The sequence below is a fragment of the Columba livia genome (assembly GCF_036013475.1).
Source record: "Columba livia isolate bColLiv1 breed racing homer chromosome W unlocalized genomic scaffold, bColLiv1.pat.W.v2 SUPER_W_unloc_5, whole genome shotgun sequence".
Lineage (NCBI taxonomy): Eukaryota > Metazoa > Chordata > Aves > Columbiformes > Columbidae > Columba > Columba livia.
The window spans coordinates 3,729,587-3,749,980 of NW_027043000.1; the positions used below are offsets into that span (position 1 = coordinate 3,729,587).

The 20,394-nt window shown below is 40.4% G+C and overlaps 1 protein-coding gene across 1 annotated transcript in view; it reads right to left on the reverse strand.

Moving 5' to 3' along the window:
• The window catches only part of LOC135577510 (T-cell receptor-associated transmembrane adapter 1-like), a 55,484-nt gene extending 37,309 nt beyond the window's left edge, over positions 1–18,175 (reverse strand). The window contains exon 1 of the mRNA XM_065047645.1: positions 17,935–18,175. Coding sequence (XP_064903717.1) covers positions 17,935–18,175 — 241 coding nt within the window. The remainder of the gene's footprint in view (positions 1–17,934) is intronic.
• Positions 18,176–20,394: the final 2,219 nt, after the last annotated feature.

Genomic DNA, 20,394 nt, shown 5'->3' on the forward strand with positions numbered 1-20,394 from the left:
ATTGCATTACACTGAATTTCTAGCAAGACCACACATCCTACCTAACTTCTACCAGAACTATGTTCTGGGAAGGACTGAAGGACAGAGCAGACTTAGATTCCATAAGAATCTCTTCTAAAAACTAAACTAGGGCTTGCCTTGCCTCTCCAGGACTCCCAAGGCCTCCTCTCATCTTCCAGGGCTCCCCAGACCCTCCCTCTCCAGGTAGGGCCTCATCTCCCTACTGCTCCCTTGAGATCCACAGTCCTGCCCAAGGCTCGCCTTGATTCCTCAAGGCACCCAAGTTCTCCCCAGGGCTTGTCTCATTTCCCCAGGGCGCCCAAGGCCTCACTTGATCTGCCTTGGTCTCCCCAGGACTCTACAATGCTCTCCATGGGTCCCCCAAGCTCACCTCATCTACCCAGGGCTTGTCTGTATTCCCCAGGAATCCCCCCTTCTCCCCAGGACTCACTTCCGTTCCCCAAGACTCTCCAGTCCTCCCCAGGTCTCCTCCATTCTCCCAAGGGCCACGGTCCCCCAAAACTCATCTCAGCTCCCCAGGTCGTGCCTCAGTTCCCCAAGGCTCCCCAGTCATCCTCAGGGCTCCTCGTCGGCTCCTTTCAGCTCCTTATTCCTCCCCAGGGATCGCGCTGGCTCCCAAGGATTCCTCATCTTCCTCTCTGACACCGCACGCTAACTCACCTTCTTACTGCATTCAGTTCACCTCCTCTGTCGCTTTTTGTTGTGCATCATCATCTTCTTCTTCTTCTTCTTCTGAAAAAGATCATTCAACAAGTACGGTACATGAATGTGGCGAATAAACTGGTAAAATATGGTACGTGAACCACTAAAAACTTGACAAAAACACAGGTAAAATACGGCAGCCGTAAAGCTAAAATGTGGCGAACACACAGGTAACATACGATAATTCCACCGCTAAAAATATGAAAATATACAAGTAAAACAGGATAGCTGCACTACTAAAAATGTAGTGAACGTACAGGTAATATACAGAGGCTGCACCAATAAAAACTGGGGAATATACAGGTAAAATATGATAACCAGGCTTTGGTTCACCCTTGCTTTATTCCCCAGTAATGTGACAACTTCTTCTGACCTAAAGTTTAGGAAAGGAGCTACTGCTCAGGCAGTACATGTACCAGGCAGAGAACTTGTTTCCCTCTATAGCCTGACTGGGACAGAGAGCAGAAGCCTCCAGCTTCGAATAAAGGTATATGGCTCAATGTGAAAAGCAATGTTTTATGCTCAGGCCTGCACTGATTTTTGCCTTACAGCAGCCACGTGAGAGAAGGCTCACCTATCAAAGGTAACTTAACTGCCAAAGAAAGTTGTTCTAAAAATGTTTGTGTGTCAATACTTAATTTTTATTTCCACCTCCTCTGCAGAAGAACTGTGAGATAATTTAAGACAGGTCACTACATAGTTGTCACTGTGCTTACAACCAACACTGTAATGAAATACTCGCTTTTGAATTGCTAACCATCAAATACCACTGGCTCTGGCTTGAATGTCTAGTTGCTTTCAGTAAGGCCTGAACTTCTCAACTCATTTAAAGCTGCACTGCTTATAAGAAACCTAGACTGACCTACATCTCATACAGAATACCAGAAAGACTGGGAGGGTGGGTGGGAGTGAGACGCAGAAAACCAAAAAAGACCACAGGGAAAAAGAAGCAGGGGAAGAAACCTGGAGAGGAGGTAGAGGCAATCAGACTCCATGAAACGGACGTCATGGCATGACAGCCTCTGGCCCTAAGGGACAAGCTCTAGAAGAAAGTCCAAATTTCAAAGTATGGAAAAGAGGAAAAGGAGAAGAGACAAAGGTGATGAAGAGGCATGTTCATATTGTGACTGTTCTATGATTCGGATGATGCTTGACAACTCAATTGCTTCTGCAAGTGCTCAACAAAACCTTAAACAGAAAGGATATGATATTTCGTCTCAGACACTGTCCAAGATTTGACTCTCCTTGCTGCCTTAATGGAACTAAAAACTTTTCCAACAACACACCGTTGAAGGAATAGCCCAAAAGAGGTCATACATACTACCCTGTATAGGCCTAGCTCCTGCACAAAGGTACAAACCAAAACTGCCTTTCAAGACTGACAAGCATTCAGAAGGAATCGGATTAGTAATATTACACATTAGGAATTTGAGATAGTGATGATCTGCCCCAGCAGTTTTTTATACCTGAGGACAGTGCTGGGGCACTACTGCTATTGCACTTTATTTCTCATGGACCAAGGGAATTAACCACTCAAGATGTCTTCTGTTTCTTCAGAGAAGATGTTCAACAGCCCAGCAAAACAAAGGTACCTTTTGTTGTTCCTCTCTATATTATTTTCATTAGCTGTCCAAATTAGTAAGGTACCAACAAGTGTGTTGGAATGCAGAATTTTGCATGCTGTGGAAAACTGTTTGTTTGGGAAACACAGTAATTTCTTCTCTCCCAGGTAACTAAATACCCTCTGAATGCCAATGATACTCGAGTGCTGTTTTTCACAACTGAGTCTGAGCAACTGATCTAAAGAGAAAATGGTTGATATTCCATTCTCCTATCCCATGAGCCATCTAGTCTTCTGGCATTTTGAATATACATAGCAATTACAGATTTTTTAAACTCCATTTTTCTTGGAAAACTCAAAGTACACTCAGAATAATAAATGAATGTGGACTTATGGACCATTGGTGGTCCCATATAAGTCAATGATCCCATTGGTTGCAAACTGAAACAGAATTTCTTCATGCTAATATCTGAAGAATATAAGAAATGTTTGATTTATTCAGAATCTTATTAACCTTTTATGCAGCACAGTATTTCTGTGGGCTACTGCAGAAGGCTGTAGTGAAGGAATGAAATAAGTATTTTGGAAACACGTTAAAAAAATTAGTAAGGTGTTAGCACCATGATAATTTTCCTTTTAAAAATGAATGAAATATTCATGGAAAGGGTTGACACAGTTTTGAGTGTATCAAACTAAACTAAACTCCCATCAGGCTTCAGGCACAGCTTTTCATTCTTAGCATCCATTCACATGTTCTTTCTATCCCTGTCCCCAAAGCAAAATTATGTGGGGATTTTTTACACTGGCAGCATACCTCTGGCACATAACTTTAATGGTTCTGGACAATATGGGAAGAGTTTGCATGTTTCCTCATCTTTTTATTTAAATTACAAATATTTGACCAACTGCTTCTATCCTGGAGGATTTCAAAACACTTCAGCTTTAAAACACAGCTCACTCTTTAAGAGAGCTGCTAACACTTAGAGGAAAAAGTTGAACATTTGCAGTTAAATAGTTTTTTATTGTTCCTTGTTCCTTTTTTATACTAAAGGGGCTTACATCAAAAGAGGATCTTTATTCCCTTACCCTCATTTATTTTTTAATTAGGTCAGTCCCCCTTCTGTTCACCAGCTCAGCCTCTAATGGTAGTGTCAGCTAGCAACCAAATTTGGTGAAGACCGTAACAATTTAGTAATCTTCTAAGTAATACAACGACTTCCAATAAAATTCTATAAATAGTGAACATTAAACAGCTCGCAAAACACTATAAAAGAGAAAAGGGAAACCATCTAGGTAGAGGCAACAAAGGAAAGCCGAGGCAGGATTGACGTTTGCTAGACAGAGACGGATTCCCTGTGCTGACATTTCTCAGTTACACGAGAAGAAAGCTGAGCAGTAGATCGACTGGAGAAATGTTTCCGAAGAGGGCATTTAGCGAATGAACAGCAGTGTGTGCGGCTTTCAGGAGTGTGCCTGAAAAGTGCCCAAACTAGCACAGCCTGTCTTCAAAAGCTAGTGCCTATGTAACTGCATTGATGCATGTTCCCGTGTCTGCGAGTGTGTCATGGAGGCACCCCGAGGTTAGTTTAAGGGACAACAGGGTCCAAAACAACTTTTATTATTATTATTATTATTATTATTATTATTATTATTATTATTATTATTGTAAATCTCCTAGCTCCAATCCTGAATATGGCGTGCTATGGGTAGCCGTGCGTGGATTTTTGCCTCGTCCTTCTGTATGTGTTTCAGTTCTAATAAGAGGATGCAAGTCCTTTGTTTCTACTCCCCCTTCACCAACACTGTTTTCAGACTCAGTATCTTTGTTGAGAAGCGGGGGGGCCGAGGGGCACACCTGAACTGGGGGGATGCAAGAGGAAGCTCTTATATTAATTAACAAAAACTCAAGTTTTTGTTCCAAAAAACCAAGTTTCTGTTCTAACAAGCCAAATCTCTCTTCTAAAAAATCCGATCGTATGCTTTGCCGCGAAAAGTCCTGTATTAGAGAATCAAACTGTTCGCTTTGCCGCGAAAGGTTTTGCTTTAAACAGTCAAATTTTTCACTTTGCCGCGAAAGATCCTGCTTAAAAAAGTCAGACTGTTCACTTTGCCACGAAACGTCCCACTTTAAAGAGTCAAACTGTTCACTTTTCCGCTAAAGGTTTTCCTCCATTTGGTGCTTAAGTTTACACAGATCCTGTGCTACCTTTAAGCAAACGCACAAACTGAAACACACCGTGATCCACATTACGGCAAGACCCCAGGTTACTGCAGAGATATTACTCAACCCTCTGAATAATTCCTCCATTTCTGATATCCTGCTCGACTACTCCAAAAATGTCACGGAAGCACCCCGAGGTTAGTTTAAGGGACAACAGGGTCCAAAACAACTTTTATTAAACCAGTGAGAAACAAGGTTTTAGCACTCCAAAAGTGACTTAAATGCAGGTTCGGATATCAGTTGAGGAAAATTATTAAGGGGCAGTAACTAATACAACAGGAGGTCCACAGTGTGCATGCACGTGGCTTCACCCAAAACAATGCCGGAGCCGCCCCTGAGTCCCGGACGAGTACACACTTGCCTGAACACAGTGTGGGATTATTTTAAAGAGATACACGTACTTGTAGTGAGTACAGAAAGTGTACACTCACGATTGTGCGAGGAAATAATTTATACACGTGCTCGTATTGAGCACGGAAAATACACGTGCAAATGTGCACAGAAAGTATGTACTCGCAGTCCTGCGAGGGTTAATTTACTTACACACATGGTGGCAAGGCAAGCGGAGTCTCAGTCCCGGGGAGCAGGGGGGCCGTGGCTCCTGGCGGCAGTGGCTATGCTCGTACTCCAAGAGACCCGCGACAATGGGCTGAGTCTCGACGAGAGTTCCGTTTTTTTATTGGCTGTTCAGATCTGACTGTAGGCATTCCAGAAGCTTCTCTGCACCCCCACCTGTGGGGTGCCCCTGAAGCCTCCAAACATCCCCCACGCTGGCCACAGGCAACCAGCATCTCACTGGCACCTCTGCACTCCCTTCTCCTAATGGCCCTGTCCAGGGTGCTCTGGGGCCAAACAAAAAAAGCTGTTAGCCTCAAGTAGCAGAGAGAGAGGGAGATGTGCCTAATCCTTCCATACTGAAGGAGGGAGGGGGAGAGAGGGGGGTTTGCATCTGCCACAGAGTGTATAGACGGCTGTTTCATGTTCACACAAAGGCAAATGATCAGGTTTTTCTTCTGTGCGTGCACACGCACTACGTTCTCGCTTCCCGACAGAGGTAGGTGTGTGCATGGAAAACTATGTAGTAAAACGCATCTGCATATGTTTTGGTAAACAATCGAGTGTGCGTGTTCAGGCAGCGGCATCTACGCAGACGTCTCCACAGAGCCAGTTCTGAAAGCCCCGCACCGCAGGACTTGAATGTATAAACAACCAATTGCACCGGTGTGCGCAATCACATATTCAGAGGGACGTCTTTAATCTCACAGAAGCACGAACGTATTTGCGTTCAAGCATATATCAGAAACAATGTGTGAACAGAGGAGCTGCTGGTATTTTCGCTGTTCGGCATGCTTCCTTGTACCTCTCTTGAAGATCGCAGGCTTATGGGCTTACTTTGCACGACTAGGTGTAGGGAGAGAAAGAGATAGCATCGGAAAACTTGCCTGTTGCCTCCTTCAGTGCTGGAACCTAGTTGCTACGCCTTCTGTTTGTCCACGTGCACACAGGCTAATCCTCACCGAAAACCACGCAGAAAACTATCCACAAGCACCCAGGTATGCGCAGCCACCATTACGTGCACGCACACGCAGCTAGAGAAAAGCACCCACCTTTTCACACACTGATGCGTAAGCAAATACGTGGCCACAAACATGCACACATCCACAAGCGCGCCCACTCTCACCTATTGACAGAAAGACCTACAGGAAATGTACTGACATGCCTGAGGGTAAACACGTTCATTGATGTATAACGTACTGCACAAACGTATACGTAGCTGCACGAGAATACACATATGGAGGGTACCTGCAGATATGTGCTTGTTCTTGGACGACCCTCTGCGTGAAATCATTTGTGCCTACAAACGTTTGTCTGTCCACATGCGTGTGCCTAGGTGCTGGCTCCATTCATGCTTAAGCTGGAGTGAGTGAGTGCACAGCTGCGCTGTTTTTTGACGAGGTTCCGCGTGTTGCACAATGTTGCCCAGTCCTGCATTTCTCATGTGGACCAATGGAATGGAGCTCTGCTAGTAAAGGAACAAAGACAGTCGCAGGCAGTACTGAATGCTGCTCTGTGGTCCCTCTCTCCTATGGTAAATGCTTCACAGTCGCCCGAGGAAAGACGCTTAGCAATCGATCTCCAAGAGAAACGAAACTGAGCATGCCATAACGCGAAAGAACAGCACGGCATCTCTTCACAAGCGTCTAGGATGCCTGCAGACCCGTCCCTGTTTGTGTGGAGACAGTGTGCCTGAAAGTCTGTGTTCGTTAGCGCCTGCTGTATCTATGCGTCGCTCCACACACGTGTGAGTCCATGTCTTTCACTCGACGAGCATGTGGGTTGATTTCGTCGCACAAGTGCATCTGCGCTAGTATTGAGCTCAGCGGAGTGTGTCTGTTGACACTTGGCGTGCGTTGGCTGTGCCTGTGTGTAACACAGCACAGTCATGACTGCTCAAGTGAACAGAGAAAAGGGAAACCATCAAGGTAGAGGCAACAAAGGAAAGCCGAGGCAGGATTGACATTTGCTAGACAGAGACAGATTCGCTACACTGACATTTCTCAGTTATTGAACCCACCACATGGACCTGCGCAAAACTCCCAAACACTTACACACCACCAGGACCACAAAGCCAGAAATCCTTTGCTGCATTCTCAGTGTTCACCTTTCCTTTATGCCCCTAATTATCTCCAAAGGAGTTTATTCCTTGTAAGCTTCTTGTTCAGGCTGATAAGCATTTCATTCTGAATCCTCTGCAGATCTCAGATTTACTCCTCATGCTCTTAGCTGAGAAACTAAGCAACTGTCTCCAGTATTACAATGCGTATCTCCCACTCTCCCCAGCTTCTCTTTCAGCACAAGATCCTTCTTTGCTTAAAAAGAGGTCTCCTCTTGAGGTGCAGACTCCTATCAGATGGCCCTGGGACTCTTCTGTTCACTTGATCGTACAAATGGAATGACTCAATCCAGTCCTTATAACTGCTTGAGTCCTTCTCCTTCCCTGGGCTTGTGACAAAACCTTTACTTTCAAACACATGAATTGCAGTCTCCACTTCATAAAACTCTATGTCTTCCCTGCTTTAAGCCACAGTTCAGACTACAGATGATAGAATGCATCACTTACCAAAAGGAGTTCTAGTTCTATTATATATCCTGGTTTTCAGTGATATGTGATGGACCCATGCCTTTTGGTTTATCGATGAGAAATTTTGATTCTACTCGTATTGATGAGTGTGGTCTCTAAATTCAGTTGCTGGCAGATGCCAAAGCTATGTCCACTTTAAAGTAGTGTCATTTCCTTGCTATTTTTCATCATGTTAATTACAACCTCAAGAACTGTATAAAGTGGAAGAATTCCCACAATTTTCAGTGTTTTTCTATTAATTTCTCCTCATCAACTCTCTTCATTATGATAAAGCTCTAAATAGTTAAGAGTCTATATCACCTTTGGACTCAGATGGAAGGTTATATTATATTAATCAAGACTAACCTGCTCCTTCATGTTCAAATAGGATGCTAATCCAGTAAATTATTTCTTAAGCATTGATCTAAGGTAGTTAATGTAAAAATAATTTTCCAAAGTAATAACATCTGAAATAAGCATATACTGCACAGGTTATATTCTCACATAAGAACTTTTCTTGAAGAACAATGTTTTACATTGCTCCTTAGACTACACTGAGGGCTATTTCAATGTACGTATTCAAAAAAGATAAATGTAGTCATGTGATTCACTTTTTCTGTTAAGAAACCGTTCCGCCTTCTACATTATGCACGATTGGAAATAAAATCTTCTGCTCTGCAAAAACAAACAAATAAGCAAAAACCATTAAAAACCCAAACCCTCAGACGTTAACAGAAAATTTCTTCGACGGTGCTCAGAGTGCAATCTTCCTCTGGAAGAAGCTACTCCAATGGCTTCTCTACCCAAACACGGGCATGTTTCATTAAATTTTAAAGATAAATACACATCGTAAGCCACATGCTGATGTACCCTGTCTTTCCACAAATGTTCTGGATTGTGGGTCCAGATTTATAGACTTTAAAGAATAGAGGAAACATATCATGATATCCTAACCTGACCTTCCAGAGCTGGCAATGGCATCATTTTTGCATCGTGCCTCTGAATCCTATTTCAGCTAAACCATAGTCTCTCTCGGAGATGAACTTTCAGACTTGGTTTAGAAATCTCAAGAGATAAAGAGTCAAATAGCACACCTAGGTAATATAGATCTGTAATTTAGTTTAAGAGGTATCTAAATACTTTTGTTGAATTCAACACAACATCACAAACAGGAAGACTTAGAGCGTGGGTCTCATGTGAATATCACAAAAGCAGGTTTGTATCACATAAAATGGAACTAATATTCCTGTACATGCTCTTCTGTGGCAAGGCAGGTGGATAATAAATACAGTAATAAATATACATAATTACATATGCAAATGAATTTCAAATTCCTTTGAAGGAAATTACACATTTGAATGAGGCAAACACTGAAGGAGACTGTCAGTTTGCTAGTGAGGTTGCATAAGCCTGAACCACGCTTCCTATTTTTAAGAAAGCTGGTGGAAAAAAAAAGGCTGGAGACCTTAAAGACTGGTGGCAGCTGTAGAGATAGATTCATGCTGCCAGGTCCAACACAAAAGAGCATCCAAGGTTTGCCAGCATAACTTGATTGTCTGTTGGATAAAGGGTGGGGAGTATTCCTAGAAACAACAAAAACAGGTAAGTGTTATCTTTTCGGTATTATAAACTTGTAAACAAATCAGCAGTAAAAACACACTGGTAGAGCATTAGCATTCCAAGAAAGTTGGTCAGGGTTCTGAATTCAAATTATTAATAATAATCATGATGATGATGAGTCATCATCGACAGCTTAAACCTTCCTTAATTAAGGTTTATTAATGAAGACTAAGGATTGGTTTTAGTTTTGTGCTTAATATATTTAGTGTGCTGAAGGCTTATTTTACAATGGGCCGCTTCCCTTCTGAAGGATGAAGCTGATAACTTACAAAGCAATTAGTAGTGCACTAATTAAATGCAGTTTAAGGAATCCTTTCCGGAGAATTAATCTTGCCTTAAAAACTCACACAGGTGGAAGCATGTTTAATGCTAATTTAACATTCATCAGTCTTTTAATGGGTTTCTTTATCTAAGGGTCATTAGTATGCAATATTATTTATCTCACCATTCAGTTGGAGAGGGGGGAAACACTAATTTTATCTCATCTTGACAAATTTGCAGAAAGAACAGGAAGCAAATAATTTTGTGCTCCAGATGATCATTTTAAATCCGGTAGCGACCAAAGTAATTAATCTGCTTGTATGAATGATGAGTCGATACCATAGATGGCATGTCCAGCTAGACATGCATCTATATTGCGCACCTCACGTTCCTTTTCAGTAGGAGAAACTGGTCGAAGTATGGTATCTTCCTGTTAGCCTTTGTGAGACATTCTTTAACCAAAATACATTAGAACAAGAAGAAACCAAACATAGTACTTCTGCTACCTATTCTTATGCTGTTAGGAGGACAAACACCTATTTCTAGCCCCAAATTGTTAAATCTGTCCCCTGCCCCCAAAGGTAAGTACAAGATTATACCTTCTCCTTTGAGTTGCAGTAGTATTGAATTGCAGAAATTAATCCAGGAAAGTTTAGAATGTCTGGGGGCCTTCTGTTTGTTTGGTTATTGTTTTTTGTTTGCTTCCTCCTCTCCACCCCCCTCCAATTACAGTATAACGAACCCTGCAAAGAGCAAACCTGACAAGTGACCAAAAGTTTATTTGTTCCCGTGTTTTTTCTCTGTTGGTAGAGAAAGTCGTCAATAATAGATTTAAAAAGGAGAAAGGGAACAAATAACTATGTCTTTATAATGTCTTTTACTTGCCTGTATTTTGTTGTTGAATATAGTTTACAGCACTGTAAAATATACTAAGAGGAGACGAGTAACTCCATCCCTAAACTCAGAAAAGTAAAAACGTCATCCAGATGGAGCAAATTACCTAAGGTAGGTGGTTACTTGGGTGCAACTCCAAGTTTGACCCTGTTTCCAAATAGAAGTGAAAGAACAGCAGAACAGGAATATATAATTAATACTAGAGAGATTCAGGTATTAGATAGTCAAAACACTCTCACCTTTATATTGATTAAATATAGTACTTCTGCCACTTACACTTCCCAGCTTGGAACAATAAAACGAGAATCGTCCTTCTCATGAAACCTTTGGCTATATGATGAACTCTTTCACAGAGGAGCGCATTAGTCTAAGAAAAGCTTCAATGTAGTTTCTTATGAACAAACTACCATGGCTCTTACTTTTCCCCATTGGAGATAGACTACGACAGAAAACCCTGATGAAATTTGAGCTTATCCCATTAGAATCATAATGTACTATTTCCAGGGGCCTAATTTTTGCTTAGGACTTTTTTTTTTTCAAAGATATAACAAATTTTTTTAAAATATGCAATTTGATTGCAATAGAGTGAGAATGCCCCTGAACACAGTGCTACAGGTTCTTTGGAAGAAATATGTAATACGTAAAAAATAATAATCTGCTTTTGCTACATTTGACCGTAAATTACTTGAATGATAATTAAAATTAGAGTATAGAATACAAGAGACTATTTCAGAACAGACTATAATTAGTCTAATAGACTTCTCTTTCTGTTTATTTCTCACTCTCCATCAACAACCAGCACAACCAGTTAACCGTCATGGGTTGCATCTGCTATTATACATACAGGGACAGCAGCGTAGTTATCTGAGGAGGCGAATTCTTTTCTTCGCACAGGTATTCAGCTTTTCTTCTATTGCTGCTGTTGCCAAAGTAGTAAGTATTTAATGTATTCAGTTATAAATGTAAACAGCAAACTGGCAACAGCTGTAAGGGTAGTACAAGAACACCTGGGAAAGAGCTGCGAGTTGTATATCTGTAAAGCTAAGATATATAATCAAAATCTCGCGTATTTTGTACTTGGAAAGTAAGATTAACTTGAAACGGACATTGGGAAAACATAGAGAACTCAGAGTGGCACCTGTATGTCTCTGATCATGCCTTTACTATGGTTTTATAGGGTAAATGAAAACTGCTGTTTGTTTCTCAGATACAACTAGTGTTGTCTGACAAACAAATAGCTCCTATGGCAAAGACAAAAACCAAAACAACCTGAAGCCACACGTATGTTTGTATACATTCCCCTGAAATACAACCAGGTGTTTAAGTCAGAGTTGTGGAAAATAAATTTAAAAATAAACTCAGTTGTGTTCAGCTAGGAATACATATAAATATTGTTTTCTTAATCTCCCCACACCTATGCAATTTCCTAAATCATGTTTAAGAAAGAACTATAGATAGTGAGGTTTAACACATTGGTACGTTGTATTAGAAATCCAAGTTTCATGCCTTTTGTTTTGCTAGAATATTTTTAAAGTCCTAGAGAAGTGGGACTGCTGAAATACTGTAGACGTTAAACCTGAGACTGAAAAGGGAAACAACTTTTTTTTCAAACCTCTACTTTTTTCCAGATAATATTCCAATTTAAATCAGAATCAGAAACACAAAAATAATACTTGTCATCAAAAATTTGTTTTCCTCCTGCACTTCAATTAAGGGCTGAAAATATTAAAATAAAAAAGTAAAACTAAGAGTTCTCCTTCTGCCTGGAAACACCAGGGAAAAAAAAGGATTCCTGAATCAGAAAAATAAATGACAGCATTCAGGATCAAGAAAAAGGTACATACTTAGATCAGAACTCTCTTTCAAACGAATCACAGGGTTGTAGTTTCTATCTCAGTTACGCGTGCTTCACTTCTCTTATGCAACAATACTGGCTTTGCTCCCTGAAAATAAGTAAATAAGTAAATAAGTAAATAAGTAAATAAGTAAATAAGTAAATAAGTAAATAAGTAAATAAGTAAATAAGTAAATAAGTAAATAAGTAAATAAATGAAGAGAGTTTGTAGGAGAAGAAGGAAGGAGGACAAGGATGACTCTTATTAGTTAGGCACGACCTTGAGACTTTAAAGCTCTTGCCTTTGACACAGACTTCTTGTAGTTTTGGACAGGTTGCATAGGATGCAAATGCCGAGTGACTAATTGTAGACTAACCACGTTCCAAGCACTGATGGTTCCTGACGTGGCCTGACAACATCTTCTCAAGGTATGATGTCCCTTTCTTTTAACTCCTTCTCTGAAAAATCAGAATTATATGTAGCTGCCTCGCGGAGGTGTCATTTCTCCTCAAGAATGTCTGTACCTTGTAAAAAAGTGCCTCTCAACATGAAAAGTAGTATTGCTGTGATGGAGAACCCTCAAACACCTTTGGGAGAACTCTAGGAGAAAAGAAAGGACTGGAAATTGGTTGTTTAGTATAAAAGGAAGGATAAATGGCCACTGGAAGTACAATGAGATAAAAACAGCTACAAGCCTGTCAGAAAGTTACATCTCTGTTTTGTCCCTTTTAAAAGAGAGTTCTGACATGAAGGAAACCTGCATCATAGAATTCCATGTGATTTGTGATTTTTTACTACCAAGGATTATCTTCTCTTGTTTCAACATCATAAATACATCTCTGGCTTGAAATAAAAGAAAAAACTAAGAGAGCTTTTGCAACCCCAGCATAATTAGGGAACAAAGCCCATAACGGGGCTGTCCCCAAGATGAGCTGGAGCCAGTCAACCAGGGAAAAAAATCTCTGTCTTCTCAGCAGGAGCACATCCATTGCCTCTGCCACCTGTGGCTGGCAACACGGGAACGTGTATTCCTGTATTCTTTTACCTCAGCTTTCCTTTACAGACCAAACAAAACATCAGCCCCCTGAAGGAATCCAGCTACAGCAAAACCAAAGAAGTGTGTTAAGAACCTGCTCTAATCTCATTCTGAGAGTACCATCTAGTCTCTCCCCGTGACTGCTCTGTTCCAGCTAGACCTTTTAATGCAATATTAGTGGAATTCCTTAGTTTTGGGGGCCAGGCTTTATTTCAAACACTCTGAATCTAGAAAAATATAAAACATGCCTCTAGGGAAGGTGAAAAATCTAGCTTCAAGCTCCTTTCACTCATGTATTTGGCTCATCATTTCCTCTGTAAAGGAAACAAATGGATTAATTATCTTTCGGCAAGAATGATTCTAGTAGAGAGCATGTAACTTTTAAACATGTTTAGGGGAGCCAGGTATGATTATACAATGGTTGCTAGCTGCCCAGTCCACTGCCAAACACAGATACCTGAGTCCATTCTCTGAAGAAAAACCAACAGAACACGTACAAGATGAGGAATTAAGTTTTGGCTAAATTTGTATTTTTAATGTACATTTTTAACATCTATAACTTCCTTTATTAAGGTGTACTTTTCATGTAACTGGTTGTTATTAATACTTTAGTTTAAAAAGAATTTTAAGTAGCTGCACTGATACAAAATACATTTGAGAAAATTTTATCTTCCCAAAATTCCTGAATGATTACTTGAATTTCAGATTTCATGCACATTTTATGCTTAATTAGTTTGTTTTGAAAAAATCCAAATTGCTTTTCATCGCGGGATGCTAATGTAGCTCTTAAATCAATGTGTCACTCACAATAAGGAACTGATTTGTCTAATTCACGTTAGAGGGTGACTACAGTGATACTCTTGTTTCGGTTAAAATTAACTATGACTTTCAACAGATTTGATGATGCCATTGCAACCTCTCTTATGCATGCAATTCTGTAGATTTCAGTTGCACATCGTCACCATGCCCATTCAGAGAAAAAGTACGTTTCCACAGGGAAAACTGCACCTGTGGTATATGCACATGGGTGCTCACGCAAACACCAGCGGGTTCAATCACGTTAAACACACATGCGTACATAACCTGCATAAACAGGCCTATGCTTATAAACTGAACTCACCAAGTACAAGAGAATTAGAATATGACAGGATATTCAAAGAGCTGCTGGAGAGCTGTGGGATGAGGGAGTGCCTTTTTGGTTTGTCTTTTAGTGCTGCTAGGCAGAGATTTCTATGATGAAAAATCACAGTCATTTACAAAACTAATGCTGAGCAAGGTTTTGGTAAGGTTGGCTGAAGTTGCATTGCTCATGTAATTGGAGCTTACTGTGCTAAATTCGGGAGTTCTGGAGCAGAAGATAGAAAGTCAAGCGTTCCTAAGTTATTAATCAAGCTCTAGCAACAAATCTCTTTGGAGCCAATTCCTCTGCCTCAGTTTCTTTTTCTGCGTGGTCACAGGATATATATCCCTCTTTCAGAGATATAAGCAGCAGAACTAGCAAAATAAATAAACCCTTCGCCTTCTAATATAAACACATGATGCACCTCCCTAGGTGGAGAAAAAGATGCGGTAGAAGCAGAAGGAGGAGGAAATAAGAAATTAATCACAGGTGTTACAATACATTTTGGGGGACTTGTAAACTAATGTGGACTTTGCAGCCACAGGACAGGGAAGTACACCAACATTTCTTGTATTAGTCACAAGTATTTGAGAAAAGCAGGGAGACAAATGAAGGTCCTCAGAGCCAAGAGCATTCCATTTTACTGTCTACGGTGAAATCAAAAGCATGTCAGTTGGACAATTATCTGAAGTGTTCTAGAAATAGCGTGTTTCATTTGCTCTTTCTTTTTTTTTTAACAAATTTTCCAGCTAAAAAGTATAAAGACTATGAAGACAACAGTCCAAGGTAAGATTGATAAAATATTTCTTTCTGGAAAGGTTGAAATAAGCAATAAATAATGAGAGACAGCTTTGGAGGGACAGCATAGGGAAAAATCCAGTATGTCATGAAGCCCGCCTGGAAACACCAGAGAGCACGCTCATTGTGGAAAAGAAAAATCCGAAGAAAACAGGAAAAAAAATCATATGGAAGTGATGTACTCCAGTCACTTCATCAAAAATGAAATAATTGCATGTTAATATGATAATTTTGTATACTGAAGTGCAAGATATAGAGATAAAACAATATTTACTATCACTCAAACTCAATAAGTCTATAATAATTTAAAATAAATATCAGAAGACCATAAGTTACAATATATAAAAACATGTATTTACATTTCATACCCTTATTTTATACATGATGTTCAAAAGCAATGAAATGGAGTCTGTATACAGCTGCTGGATACCTAATGATCTGTTTCAAGTCTGTTTCTCTTATCCCATAGTAAAAAAAAAATAGGCCAAACTTTAAAAAACAGAGATGGAAAGGGTCTCATGTCAACCAAAATATAAAAGGCCCTTGAAACAAAAATACAAAAGCATTCACCTGTTTCCCCAAACCAATCCTCAATTACAAATTTACCTGAAGTTGGGAAGTCTCTGTTTTTAAGAACATTGCCCCAAGAGACCCATTTAGTGCTTTAGTTTGTATTGCAAAGCGGGCTCAGAGGACATGAAGTGGGTTCGTTTCAGTGATCAATAATACCTCTAGAACTACATCAAACGGTAGCTTAGTGGTCTTGAGATTAGCTTTATATTTAAGTAAGTTCCAGGAAAGAAGAGTTCTATTCTTGGCTAGATAACAAATCTCTCTTCAGAACATGCACATAGCCATTTCTGTGCTGTGTCCCCACACTTGTTTCCCCCCCCACCCCGATATTTTTGGTCTTGTTTTTCAGATCACATACAATCTGCTTGCTACTGCCACATGCGTGTAAAATGTTTAAAGTCTAATAGTGAAGTCCGAAATCAAGCATATTCTGTGAATTAAAAGTATTTTTCCGTTGCCCTTCTAGCTATGATGGCTACTACACAGAAGATGACCCAGTTTATGGCAATCTCAATCAAGATATTTTAGTTAAGCTTCACTTTGAGAACATGTGTCTGTTCAGAGGCTGTGATAAATGTGTAGTTAAAAACTGACTGACCAACGCTTTCTGTGTTTCTCAACACAGAAGTAATACCAGCTTGGGATAGAACTGCAAACCATCATACTGCACTACTCTTTTTAAGACCAGGTCTCATACTGAATTGGATTTTTTGCAGTCCAAATGATCCTGTTCAGCCAAATATCTCAAAACCAAGAGCTGTTCTTCATGTAAAGCTGCACCAGTTGAAATAACAGCTTGATCCATGCAGTTACAGCAATCTAAGACACATATTACTCCCTGCCCAAAGTCAATGCTCCCACACAAGCTGGTAGAAACAGACACAGACCAGTTCTCTGTTGTGGCTGTCCACAAATCATCAGCAATGTTGGCAAATATGCTGGAACAAGTCTGAAAACTGTGAGGAAATAATCTGTTTTACTGATGGCTAAAATGAGATACGTGATGAAAAAATGACTTACACCAGATTTTTCAGAAAACTGGAAGTAGAGTCAGGAATACAATTTAATCACCAGCTGCTGCAACTCACAGCCTCTTTTGTGGCCCAGTATAAGTTTGCCCGTGCTGAAAAATACCTTATTATGTGGTTACGCTCTAATTGCAAGATGTACCCCTAGCAGTCTAAAATGAGGCCCACTTGGTGAATAATGAGAAACTTTCCATCCATATGAACAGAAAATGCTTTTCATTTTCACAGTATGCATGTCTGAATTTCTTAGCTATTCGCCCTTCTGTTAATAGAGAAAGAGATCTGTGTGTGAATTCAAACCAAAACAAACTTCTACCAAAGTAAACTGGGCAAAGTTGGTTCTGTAACAGGGAGGATCTGTTAATTTGATCTTTTAAGACTCAGTAGTGTGCCTTAATAACTAAAACATTTTTCTACTTTGACAAACTGTAGAGGAATGTTGTTACGAGCAGATGAAGTCCCAGCCTCAAAGGCCAGTTAACCAGCTACAGGTATCTCTAAGTTTAATTCTGGATTTCTGAATTAGGGTAATGTGGTCTGTCTCAGAATTTTTGTGTGTATCCCATGACAATATATAACAAAAATTTTCACACAGCTCCTCACGAAAATTACCATGCATTAGTGTCGTAGTTCATCAAGAAATTTAAGCACGGACTTGACCCTTTATTCCATCTGGGACATTAATGGGGGAGAAGGAGAATTATAGACAGCTCATTTCCATCCATATGGCATAATAAAGCTCAGTCACAGGCATGCAGATCAGGCTGAACTGAATTCTCTCTCAGGATACTTCCAGGTGGTGGAAAATTTATTTTTTTTTTCTTTTTAAATCTAGACATTTGCTTTATTAACTTCACAGAAACAGACTAACCTATGAAAATTCCAATATGACAAATGTTTGATAATTTGGCTTGAAAAACACAGAGAAAAACAGGGGAAAGACACACGAGGCATACATTTTGCATTGCAAATGAGATCATATTTATAGACAAGAATCACCCATCTTTAGATTTCTGCACAGACCAAGCCTATGAAAAATGTAACTGGATTAAAATTTAAAAAACAAACAAACAAAACCAGTAAGAATAAAAAGAGATCAAATGTCTTTCATCCCAAAGAACTTGGACCAATTATATAAAGTACCCTCAGTCCCACAGTGAATCTTTCCAATAATAGCTTCTACTACCCTGTGGAAGGGTTTTGATGGATAAAGATTTGTTGCTGAATTAGTCTGGCTCAAACAAATCTCAAGGCCGCTTCGAGAAGCTGAGAACAGAATCTCCTGTGAGGTGTGTTCCTCAATCAGCTGGGTCCCATCATCGGACGTATCATCAGCGAGACTCCAGCGCATGGACAGCCCATGATACTCATTTAGCGAATCCATGCTTGGAGCGTGGACGCGTGATTAGAATATAGTTGCATATATAAGGAGGCTTGTTTCTGTAATAAATGGCTTTGCGTGATTCACATTGAATCAGAATGCTGAGTCCTTTATCGTTCCAACAAATGGTGACCCCGACGTGATACTCTGGCATACCACTACAATCGGGGAAAAGCCTGGAGCGGCCCAGCCGGGAGCGGCTTCAGCTGTACTGAAGACCTGACGGAGGCGTAAGGATGCCCCGGGAATAATGTTGTCGACGCAGAAAAGGGAAAAGGTGATTGGCTGGGAATAGGAGGAGGGAAGAGTAAAGTTATGGGACAAAACGTGTTCTCTGAAGCACAAGCTGCAGTTAAGTTCCTCCTGCATATTCTCTCTATGAGAGGACTTACATAGGAAAAATGTAACATATGTAGACTATTAGTTTGGTATAGAATTAACGGCTACCCGGGAGAAAACGAGAAGGCTTTTAAACGTTAACTTTGGGACGATAAAGGGCAGAAAATACGGAATAAGGTCAGCAATGGAGATGATAAAGAAACCAAATCATTAGCGACTACATGGAAGCATATAATTTCCACCTTAAAAGACTTTAAGGCTGAGTGGGCTGCAGTTACCGGAATTTTTTCAGCCTTGCAGCCTGATAGCAAACCTAAAAATAACCATTAAGTTTATCCGGATCGTGTCTTTTGACCCCCTCCCCACTCCATCCCCTGTTGTGCCGTCGGCACCCCCGATGATACAGCAGTCTGGGGCGCAGGGAGGATAATTACCGAGTGGATGGACTCCCATACCATTACTCGACTCTAGAGAGATCAAGAAGTCTAAAGGACTGGAATCAGACAATTTGTCAAAAGAACTGGTGAAAGATGAGAATGCTAAAGTTGTAAATAAGTGTAATATCAGTCCTTTTACTGATTCGTGTCCGCCTTTAACGCCTTCTATCCCTCTAACTCCTACGAGAGAGCAGAAGGAGTCGCTGGATAAGAACTGGGCAAAAGAACTGTGTGAAAGATCAGATCAGCTATTAGCGAGTGAATCCAACAGTCAGCAATGCGGTCATGCTGATTGTGACGGCAAAGGGGATGCGCTTGGGGACTCAGCTTATACGAATAATTATGATGCTACAAAGTATTGCCGAGAATGTGCACTGTTCCGAACCCCCCTGTTACTAATGATTCTCCAGCACCGTTCAAGTCCGTGTTATCTGATGACTCGGAAGAGAATGAGGGTTTGAAGCATTTTTCTTGAAAAGTTAAGTATGTGTACGAGTTGCCCCGAGATCAGATAAGAACCATGAAAGACTCAAGCAAAATTAGACCTATGCAATGTAACAGCTATAGATCATTTAGGACAGAACGATGGGGATTCGTTCAAAGGGGCAGGTATCCCACAACTCCTGGAAGAGACACTAATAGACACACCACAACTACAGGCACGATAAGTTTCTGAAATCCTGAGGCAGTCAACAGACCTTGCATATCAAGCTGAGAGGTGCCTGAAACCAACAAAACAGCAAAATCATTTGCAACTATTAATCAGAGTTCCAATGAGAATTACATGAAATTTATTGACCACTTTCAAGAGGCCATCAATAAGCAGGTTGAAAACTTAGAAGCTAACAAAGCATTGGTGTTGAAATTAGCAGGAGAGAATGCTAATGTTTGCTATCAACATGTTATTTACAAGTTTTACAGTACATATTATGTGTTTCTGTGTATTGCCTCTCTGAAAATCAAGCAGCTTGTTAGGAATGTGAGTTAATTGCTTTACTAGTTGTTTTTAAGTGCGCTGTCAAACCTTCTCCCCGCTTTTCCCACTCACGCTGCAAGCAGCCCTGTGCCTTCCTCCCCTTCCCCCCTCCCTCCCTCTTCTCAAGGTTTTTACTTGCAAGATGGGGTCAGGAATTATTGTCTTCTGTTGTGTTCCTAAAAAATCGGTATTCGGAGGTGTTTTAAAACTTAGGAATTATGAGGAAGGAAGATCTTGTTAAATATTGAAATCAGTGTTGGCTGCTGTATAAGTTAAATGATTGGGAAAAGTGTCCGGAGAATACAATCTCGCAGTGTAACACTCTGTTGTGATTAATGTTGTTTTTAAGGCCAGAAGAGCAGGACAAAATAAATCTCTACAGGTTTACAGGCGGTGCGATTTGAACTTCAACAAGATGAGAGAGAGTTAACTGATAACACACAGGTCAGAAAACTTGTTAAAGTCTGCAA